This window comes from Osmerus mordax, chromosome 20 (assembly GCF_038355195.1).
Source record: "Osmerus mordax isolate fOsmMor3 chromosome 20, fOsmMor3.pri, whole genome shotgun sequence".
Classification (NCBI taxonomy): Eukaryota; Metazoa; Chordata; class Actinopteri; order Osmeriformes; family Osmeridae; genus Osmerus; species Osmerus mordax.
In genome coordinates this window covers 1,163,910-1,174,513 of record NC_090069.1, presented here as the reverse complement: position 1 = coordinate 1,174,513, position 10,604 = coordinate 1,163,910, and the positions used below count along the sequence as shown (strand labels likewise).

The window sequence follows — 10,604 nt, the reverse complement described above, 5'->3', positions numbered from 1 at the left end:
GCTGTCTTATGTCATCAATATCACTAAAGCAGCCCCTGCTGTTACACATGTAGAGGAGACATTGTCTGCGCCCACACCCACATATCGGCTCGGTGAATTATTTTCATTCGTTCCTCTCGTTTAGTCATCTCCCAGTGCCTGCGAAATGAAGACAGACTTTCTACATTCCGCCCACCTAGACTTACCACAATACATTTTGGGATAGTAGGAGGAAAGAAATAGTAACACACTTGTCTGCCTGGTTGGTACAGATCAGGGCTGCGTTTCCCGATAACGATGGATCGTAGCAACGATCGAGCATAAAACGAAACCATCGATATTTCTTACGTGCGTTTCCCAAACATGCTAGTAGGCTAATCTATGCACTTTCAAGAGTTACGAATTTTCAAGAGACACTTTAGCTACGATGTCTTTAGGAACGCCTCCCCCCCCCCCCCCCCCCCCCCAATAAATTCATATACAAATATAAATAAAATATACATGTGCTACGTTACTACAGGCAAATTATCATAAAAAATGTAATCATATTCATAACTAAAAGTAAAAAGTTTTCAGGGGGGGACCGCTCAGAGTCCCCAGCAGATTCCCCCCCCCCCCCCCCCCCCCAATGTTGACTCCATGGCTACGACCTTGGTACAAATATACTGATATAAATTAATACTGATGTCAAGTGCACATAATGTTAACAAAACAAAAAAATCTTGACTCTCTGTTTTCTCTCTGAAATATCAATGGAGTAATAAAAAAAGTGCTTGGAAAAATATTAGATTTTTTTCTGTATGCCATCATGTTGTAAATGTTCCATGTTTCACGTAGGAGTAAAAGGATCTAGTCTACACCACTAGAGGCCAGCACACTCCACAAAATATAGGCTACTAGGACCTACCTGACTGCCTGAACACAAGCATCTTTCATGCAATAAATCAAACTGCTGTGGAATGGAAGTGCTCTTGACTTGACGGATCTATACATGTTGCCACCACAAACAAAATAAGTAAAAGTGAGGTAAATCAATACATTCAATTATTTTCGCCTGCATATCATATGTCCTTCATGTATCATGTTGTAATTAAAAAAAATATTGAAGGCAGAAATAGTAATAATTTATGGATGAAGAAGGCGATGGGCGCTGTGAGCTATTGAGATGCACCCTTTTAGAGGCTGGTCCTGATGATGTCATTGTGGTATAAGGGTAGCGCCATTTTGAACTAAATAAGTGCGGTAGCTGGATAGCTGTGCCTGCCTGGTTTGAAAGGAGAGTGGGTGGACTTCACGAGGGAGGGTGAATGAACCAGGGAAATAAGGGAGTGAGTGCAAAACAGCAGTGGCCCGCAACGATTCGGCCTCATAGTCCATCGGAAGATAACCCTTCTCCATCATCATTCGAGAAAGACCACCGGTACAAGACCATCTCAGACCAAAGAGTGTGGGATTGGGAACTGATATTGTTATTGAGAATCCCCTTTCTCGTCATGGCAGGTAATTCGGAAAACTCACGCCTTAGGAGAAACTCGGCTAGTGCTAACAAGCTATGCTAGCTATGCTATACAAAAGTTTCATAAATATTGTGTATCTGTATATCTAGAGATAGATGGGTATGGGTGAAATCATCTTACACAGTAGGCTTTCCAGTTATAATTCCCCAGTCTTACGAGATAACTTTACGTCAAATTGACTCACTACTAGCTCTAGAACTACTAGCTCTACTATTAGCAGCTAACGAGTAATGCTAGAAAGCTAAACGTTCACTTTTTAAATGTTTAGCTTTAAGAATCGTGGTTAAACGCACGACTTGATCCTCTGTTCTACTGACTTTGTCTAAGCAAAACTGCACAGTACTCAACCATTTCCGCTACTTACTTGGCAAGCTATTTATCTTTAATGTTAGACTACCAGACTAGCCGAGAATACCCGGCCTGCTGTGTGCTTTGGTATGTGCTTCAAGTTCAACTTGTTTCAGCCAGGCAGGGAATTTGATGTGTCGTTAGCATTTCGGCTGTAGGAGCATCAAACGTGTTCACCAGTTGCCGGTTAGCTGTAGAGCTAGCTAGTTGGCCAACATGCTTGTGTTCTACCTGGCTATTTATGCCAGCTATCGTGTTAGCTAGCCACGCCAGGGATAAACTGCAAGTTAGCCAGCTAACAAACAAGCTAGCAAGCGATGTTAGCTTAAGGTGGTGGTGCTCGGTCATGTAGCTCTAGCTAGCAAAAATGCTGTGTCAGACGCCGAGGCTAGCCACCGAACAGCGAATGCTCTATTCTGAATAGACGAGTGATGTTCAAGGACCAGAACTTCAGAAGCGTGAAAGCTAGGTGATGCGAGCGGGAGTTGGGTGATGAAAAAGATGGCCGTTGCACTTGCTGGTGCCACGGTCTGATGGTACAGGCTGGCCTGTTTTACAGGGCTGCACCTTATTTTCCACCTGTAGCATCTTTCCCCAGGCCTCATGCATAGGTTGTGCTTGAATGTAATGGTTATCCATAATGCGTCACACGCAGGATACGCAAATGGTCTAAGATGGCCCGCCGGCAAGCACAATCTTTCCCTTGAAACTAACCTGCATCCTCAGGTCTGTTAGCCTATCAGTGCATCTGAATCGCGACATGAGTCATTTTAGAAGGGCAGACAGAATGCAGTCACATGAATATTACCTAGAAAGCTAGTTACACCCAGAGCGTGACGACCTAAAACATCACACATTTGGTCCTCCAGTCATCTTTACGAACCAGACCCTATTAGTTTTTTTAATAGATTTTGATCACCACATCTAACCGGTTTGATTGTGTAATATTAGAACTGTACATTGGTAGGTGTGACTATAGAACAGCCTTGTTGTGCAATCAGCATTAGCCTCTGCTGAAAACTCAGGTCTCTCCACAAACTAGTGTTTCCTTTGCCTGTTGTTGGCAAATACTAATTCATACATGTTGGTGAACCGATCTGTTGCGTAGCGTGGATCTTAAACAAGCTGGGATGGATTACTACAATTTGTGTCGGACGTTGATTCTAGGTAGCGTAACAATGCAAAGTCAAATCATTGAGGTGTTGTCTTCCAACGGTTTCTAGGTGCGGTTATTGGTCGGACGTGTCTTTGCCTGACTTTAAGTCCTCGTCTTGGTTTCTGTTGCAGGAGTCGGAGGTGGGAGCAACGATGGGCAGTGGTGCTTCTCCCAGGTGAAGGGGGCCATCGACGATGACGTTGCTGAAGGTAGGAACTCCATCTCTCTCTCACTCTCGTTCTCTCTCTCTCTCCAGACCTCCATATAGGCACACAACGCAGTCTTCATCTCCTAAACAAGCGCCACAGTGCATATACACACATCCGCCGGGCCTCTGGGGGGCTCGTGCGTGTGGAGAGAAGCCTCTGCAAGTTGCATTCCTGAAAGCGTATGGCTGGCTCGCTGCTGTCAGTTGGTCCTTTCCTTCTGTCACGTGCCCTTGCTGAGAAACCCATGCTGGAACACGTCTGTGTTGCCAGGGGCGGGGGGAGGGAACGAGGTGGGGGGGGAGGGAACGAGGTGGGGGGCGTTCTGGGGCCAGTTGAAGTGTTAGAGGGGCCAGGTACATTTATATGTGATCGTTGTCGTATAGTTTTATTCAGGCATTAACAGGCAAAAAAGGTTATTTACACTCTACGTTTAGGGGGGCCACAAGGGAGTCCAAGCTTGTCGTCAGGGGGCCCCCTGCCAGAAAGGTGTGGAGCACTTCAGTCTTCATCCTGGTTCCATATCACTCATCAGGAAGTTACAGTGTAGGCCTACTGAAAGGACAGGCCCCTGTCATAGGTCAGCTCCTCAGTCAGCCATCTACATTGTTACAGAATATTTACAGCCTTTCCTTGCCGCAAGCTCATGTGACTGCAAACAACGTCTTGTGTTTGCACACGCGTGTGGTTGGCGTGGTTTAACAATGAGGAAGGACACGCGTTCGGAATCTGCGGAATGGTGACATCCTGTACCGTAAGCCAAGCTGTGTGACAATCAGGCCTATAACACATTCTTCGAGCGGAGCAGGAAAGGTGAGAGTGGATGTAGGGTTAGTGTGTGTGTGTGTGTACGCTGTGTGTGTGTGTGTGTGTGTGTGTACATGTGGTGTGACTGCTGTGTGGTCTGGAGGGTATGTTAGGGTACATTCAGGAACTCTGCTGCAGCATATGCAGGCTCTTGGTCATCCAGTGGTGCGTTGAGGGGATATTGACCAAATGAAGTGGCTCTACCACACACACACACACACACACACACACACACACACAGGCCCCCGGGAGGTCGACCACACAAAAGCCTCCTGCTGGGACCTTTCGGAGTATTGTGTTTCTGCTTCAATGGTCAACAAAGGGTTAAGTGTGTGTGTCTCTCTCCCCCTCTCTCTCCCCCCCTCTCTCTCCCCCTCTCTCTCCCCCTCTCTCTCCCCCTCTCTCTCTCCCCCTCTCTCTCTCCCCCTCTCTCTCTCCCCCCCTCTCTCTCCCCCTCTCTCTCTCCCCCTCTCTCTCCCCCTCTCTCTCCCCCTCTCTCTCTCTCCCCCTCTCTCTCTCCCCCTCTCTCTCTCCCCCTCTCTCTCTCCCCCCCTCTCTCTCCCCCCCTCTCTCTCCCCCTCTCTCTCTCCCCCTCTCTCTCCCCCTCTCTCTCCCCCTCTCTCTCCCCCTCTCTCTCTCCCCCTCTCTCTCCCCCTCTCTCTCCCCCTCTCTCTCCCCCTCTCTCTCCCCCTCTCTCTCCCCCTCTCTCTCCCCCTCTCTCTCCCCCTCTCTCTCCCCCTCTCTCTCCCCCTCTCTCTCCCCCTCTCTCTCCCTCTCTCTCTCCCTCTCTCCCTCCCCCTCTCTCTCCCTCTCTAACAGCATCTGTCGTGCTGTCGGGGGAACGTGTGCTAGTTTGTGGAATCTAGGTTACCGTGCATTGTCTGTGCTCTGGATTCAGCCCTATCCAAGGCTCACCTACACAGTCAGCACACCCAGTCTGACGCCAGCCACCACCCCAGGGCTGGTGCCAGGCGAACTTTAGGAATGTCCCCACCTTAAATGTCTCATCTGTTAACACTTGAGCGTGACAGTGCATTAATGGCCGCTTTGATTCTCCCTGACAGCCGACATCATATCTACTGTGGAGTTCAACCACTCTGGGGAGTTGCTAGCCACAGGAGATAAAGGAGGCCGGGTTGTCATCTTTCAGCAGGAAATAGAGGTACCGATCGATGTTTACGGGTTTGAATGCTAATGTTTGATCTTGCGTGTGGGAGAGGATCAGGATCGGAGACCTTGAGAACTCCGAGAGGTCATTTGTTGTACAGCACAGGACATGCAGACACATTCAAATGCATCAAAGTAACAAAACAACAGCACAACAATAATCTGAAGACCATTTACAGCAGCCATCATAAATATCACCGTATGACAACAATTATTATGTCCAGGATACTTATCTTCTCTTCTCTCTCCCCTCCACCACCCTCTCTCCCCCTCCACCGCCCTCTCTCCCCCTCCACCACTCTCTCTCCCCCTCCACCGCCCTCTCTCCCCCTCCACCGCCCTCTCTCCCCCTCCACCGCCCTCTCTCCCCCTCCACCGCCCTCTCTCTCCCCTCCTCCACCCTCTCTCACCCCTCCACCGCCCTCTCTCACCCCTCCACCGCCCTCTCTCCCCCTCCACCGCCCTCTCTCCCCCTCCACCGCCCTCTCTCCCCCTCCACCGCCCTCTCTCCCCTCCACCGCCCTCTCTCCCCCTCCACCGCCCTCTCTCCCCCTCCACCGCCCTCTCTCCCCTCCACCGCCCTCTCTCTCCCCACCACCCTCTCTCCCCCTCCACCACCCTCTCTCCCCCCTCCAACCAGAACAAGAGTCAGCCGCAGTGTCGTAGTGAGTACAATGTTTACAGCACGTTCCAGAGCCACGAGCCCGAGTTCGACTACCTGAAGAGCTTAGAGATCGAGGAGAAGATCAACAAGATCAGGTGGCTCCCGCAAAAGAATGCCGCCCAGTTCCTGCTGTCCACCAACGGTCTGTCACAAGTCCTCAAACATCCACCCTTTCACTGTTTACAGTATCTCAGGGTTCCATACCTCAAATAGTTTTTTACAAAATTTTATTTATTTGACAGACAAAACTATAAAGTTGTGGAAGATTAGTGAGCGAGACAAGAGACCGGAAGGCTACAACCTGAAGGAGGAAGATGGGCGCTACAGGGACCCCAACACCGTGACGTCCCTGCGGGTCAGTACTGTCGCACGGACCCTACGGAGAACCAGACACCCTGTCAAGCCTCCGCGCGTCTGCTCTCCTCGCTGTAGAGAAACCTCTTCATTCGCACACATCCGTAACATCTGGATTGTAATGTTTCCACCGTGGAAGGTGTAGTTTGACCTCGTCCTCCAGGCTGGCTGCTGACTGTGTCCCTGACTGTGTCCCGTCCCCCTGCAGGTGCCCGTGTTCAGACCCATGGACCTGATGGTGGAGGCCAGCCCGAGGAGAGTCTTCGCCAACGCCCACACCTACCACATCAACTCCATCTCCGTCAACAGCGACCACGAGACGTACCTGTCTGCCGACGACCTGCGCATCAACCTCTGGCACCAGGAGATCACCGACCGCAGCTTCAGTATCCTCTAACCGCCCGCCGCCGGCGCCCATTCTGCCCTGCGTTCCTGTCTCGTTTGTCGGCTTCCTGACGGTGCGGTCGAGGTTTCCCCTCGCCCGGACCGGGGGTCCGGACGGGAAGTGGGACTCTGACATCGACATGAATCAGAGAAGCCTCGTTTCTGTCCTGTTTGTGTCGTGTGCTTCCTGTCGATGTCTGGTCCTGCGTGGACGCAGAAGCGTCGCCGGGATGCGGCTCAAACAGCCGCGTTTCAGTTTTGTAGTGTCCGGTTCCACGATGGCGGTTCCTTCCCTTGACCCCCCTCCCCCCCCCAGACATCGTGGACATCAAGCCGGCCAACATGGAGGAGCTGACGGAGGTGATCACGGCTGCAGAGTTCCACCCCCACCAGTGCAACACCTTCGTGTACAGCAGCAGCAAAGGCACCATCCGCCTGTGCGACATGAGGGCGTCCGCCCTCTGCGACAAGCACTCCAAACGTGAGCGCCTCCAGCCCGCTCTCTCACCTGGCCTCCACTGTTTGTCCTTTAACTGGATCCCCGTCACTAACACTAATATAAATGGGGTCTTCATACTCTTATATGAAGACCCCATCGCCTAATCAGGAAGGAAATGTCACTAGAGGCTTTCACACCTGGAACCTCTGGATCTTAACGGCCTAATTCACATTAAGTACACTGTAGAGCAAGGCTGTCCGATCCTGGCCCTCGAGGGCCGCTGTCCTGCATGTTTGGGATGTTTCCCTGCTCCAGCACACCTCATTCAAATGAATGGGTTGTTGTCAAGCTCTGTGGAAGCCGGGTGACCAAGCATTCATTAAAATCAGGTGTGCTGGAGCAGGGAAACGTCTCAAGTCAGTTGGCTGAGCGGTGAGGGAATCGGGCTAGTAATCCGAAGGTTGCCAGTTCGATTCCCGGTCATGCCAACTGACGTTGTGTCCTTGGGCAAGGCACTTCACCCTACTTGTCTCGGGGGGAATGTCCCTGTACTTACTGTAAGTCGCTCTGGATAAGAGCGTCTGCTAAATGACTAAATGTAAATGTAAAACCTTCAGGACAGAGGCCCCTGACGACCAGGATTGGACCTCCCTGCAGTAGAGGGTTGCTGTTAGTAAGGGAGCCATCCATCTGATACGAGTCTCTAACCGCTGTGTTTATGGTCTGGCGTTTTAGTGTTCGAGGAGCCAGAAGACCCCAGCAATAGGTCCTTCTTCTCAGAGATCATCTCCTCCATCTCCGACGTCAAGTTCAGCCACAACGGTCGCTTCATGATGACCAGGGACTACCTGTCTGTGAAGATCTGGGACCTGAACATGGAGAGCAGGCCGGTGGAAACCTACCAGGTGAGATCAGCTCGGCCCGGATGTGGAGAGATACCTTGGTATCGAACCGTACCTCAAGACCACACCTTTTTATGCCGTTTTCCGGAGTGCAGTGTCTAACGGTGTCCACCAGGTGGTGCTGTAAGACCCCAGACCTGACTTGTGTCCTCTCCTCCGCCAGGTTCACGAGTACCTCAGGAGCAAGCTGTGCTCGCTGTATGAGAACGACTGCATCTTTGACAAGTTTGAGTGTTGCTGGAACGGGAACGACAGGTGAGACTGCGACTGGGTTGACTGAGGACTGGGCCAAGAAAGGGACGCGCTACAGAAATGCATCGTCCTTTAGTTTTGTTTACATTCTGCAGTTGATGATGCGTTCCTTGCTTTGCAACCGGTCCGAGCCTGACCTTGTGGTGTCAAAGATTCGGTATCTCATGTTCTCTCTCTCCTTCCTCCCTCTCTCTCCTTCCTCCCTACTTCTCCCCTCTCTCTCTCTCTCCTTCCTCTCCCCTCTCTCTCCTTCCTCTCCCCTCTCTCTCTCTCCTTCCTCTCCCCTCTCTCTCTCTCCTTCCTCTCCCCTCTCCCTCTCCTTCCTCCCTCCCTCTCTCCTTCCTCCCTCCCTCTCTCTCCTCCCTCCCTCTCTTTCTCCTTCCTCCCCACCCTCTCTCCTTCCTTTCTCCCCACCCCTCTCCTCCCTCGCTCCTTCCAGCGTGGTGATGACCGGCTCCTACAACAACTTCTTCCGGATGTTCGACCGCGCCCAGCGGAGGGACGTGACCCTGGAGGCGTCCCGGGAGAGCAGCAAGCCCCGGCAGGTGCTCAAGCCGCGCAAGGTGTGCGCCGGCGGCAAGCGCAAGAAGGACGAGATCAGCGTGGACAGCCTGGACTTCAACAAGAAGATCCTCCACACCGCCTGGCACCCCCAGGACAACATCATCGCCGTGGCCACCACCAACAACCTCTACATATTCCAGGACAAAGTGAACTAGTGGTGGGTGAAGGTGTGTGTGTCCCGTACCCCCCCCCCCCCCCCCCCCCAAGCCAGACATTCACCACCACCCACACCCCCAAGCCTCTTAACGTTAGTCCAGGACGGAGAATGTCGTCGGACGGATGGACCTTGCCATGTTCCCCCCCCCCCCTACGCGTTGGGGTGGGGGAGGGAGACGACGACTGCAACCTCATTCTTGCTCGCCGTTCCCCTCTGTGGCACAGTGACTCTCGCCCCATGTTATTGTTATGGTGATGATGTTGTGCCAATCTGTGTCTGCCCAGCCCAACTCTGCGACTGCACGGGTAGTTAAACAAGTTCCATTTATTTCTCTTGTCAGAACACAACCACACCTTTTCCTTCTTCTTCTTGTTCGGGGCCGGTGATTGGCCACGTAGAAGAGAAGAAAAAACCACCCAGAGTTCCGTTTGTCTCTTGCCATGGTTATGTTTATTGTTTAGATTACTGGACAGCCAAGCTGTTTCCTTTCTGTCTGTCGAGAACCAGTGTTCACTTCCTCCTCATGACCCTCTAACGCCACGTGTCTCTTCCAGCTCTGCACCCCTGCCCTCCACACTCCTGCTGAAAGCACCACACACACACACATACTTTCTCAAATACAGTCACCCAGGGGCCCCTCTCTCACCAAGCTGTAGCTGCTACTGGTGGACTGCTGCACCTAAGAGCCCTGACACATGAACAGAGACCTGTGCTCTCTGGTCCCCCCCTACGCGCACACACACACACACACAGGCCTGACCCAGACAGCCGACCCGGACCCGCCCCAGTGAAGACTACTGCCCACAGCTGAGCTTCATACTCTGGGTAGGCAAGCAGTCCTGCCTGGGTCCCTGGGAGAACCCTGCCTGGGTCTTGGGGGAGACCAAAGTGCCCTGTCTCACCTTTGAATTATTTACCTCCTTATTTTTTTCTGTTAAACTAATATCCAGGTGTCAAGAGATGATGATTTGATTGTCATATTTATAAATGTAACAAATGTCACCACAGAATTGTTGGTTGTAATTATTTTTGAGCTGACGTAGACCGTAAGGTGTTTGGAGCTTTCCGAAGTGCCGTCACCTCGTCCTGAGACGGGCAGCGCTTCCGTCAGGAGCGCGCTGACGGCCGCAGTCGCTCATCCAAAGTGCCACGAGGTCTCATGCACTGGACTCCATATTGTGTTGTCAACTGAAATGCTACAGGGTGTGCTTGTGGCTGGGAAAGACTGCGTATTTTACAGGCGCCAAAGTGGCTGGGTTCTCGTAGTTTTGTTTAAATGTGAGCTGAAACCCATTCCTGTCATTACTCTAATGTAATGATTCTAGTCTAGTTCTCTGGTTGATGTCTACGCCCCCGAGAGAAATTGACGGTTTACTAATCATAATGCCTCCAATAATGTTTGACGATGACAAATACGATAGGTCTACTGTTGTTGTAATCTTGAATGATGGGGACAAGAATAAAGTAAATACTTTTTTTACTCGTGTGGTGAGTCAATGAGGTAGAACCGCTGTTTCTAAATCAGATGTTCAAATTCATATCGGAAATTTAGATGGGACGAGAGATCATTAGATATGACGTTTTGTTGTAGATTGAATGGCACACACCTGAAGTCTTGGAGATATTTATGCGTGGTATTTATCTTCATATACACGGTCGGTGCCCTAATATTAGCATCCCAGAGCCTATTTTGAGGATGTGTTCAACG

The 10,604-nt window shown here is 51.3% G+C and overlaps 1 protein-coding gene across 2 annotated transcripts; it reads left to right on the top strand.

Moving 5' to 3' along the window:
- The first annotated feature begins 1,249 nt into the window (after positions 1-1,249).
- On the top strand, positions 1,250-10,376 carry ppp2r2ab (protein phosphatase 2, regulatory subunit B, alpha b). 2 transcript variants are annotated; one of them, XM_067258227.1, is made up of 10 exons: positions 1,250-1,479; positions 3,132-3,209; positions 5,078-5,175; positions 5,821-5,986; positions 6,087-6,199; positions 6,407-6,584; positions 6,899-7,063; positions 7,757-7,926; positions 8,087-8,178; positions 8,615-10,376. In XM_067258227.1, exons 1-10 carry the CDS (start codon positions 1,287-1,289, stop codon positions 8,892-8,894), a joined length of 1,533 nt encoding a protein of 510 aa, XP_067114328.1. In that variant the 5' UTR covers positions 1,250-1,286; the 3' UTR covers positions 8,895-10,376. The 2 variants fall into 2 exon arrangements, with proteins under 2 accessions (XP_067114328.1, XP_067114330.1); XM_067258229.1 differs by lacking the exon at positions 1,250-1,479 and adding an exon at positions 2,878-3,011.
- Positions 10,377-10,604: the final 228 nt, after the last annotated feature.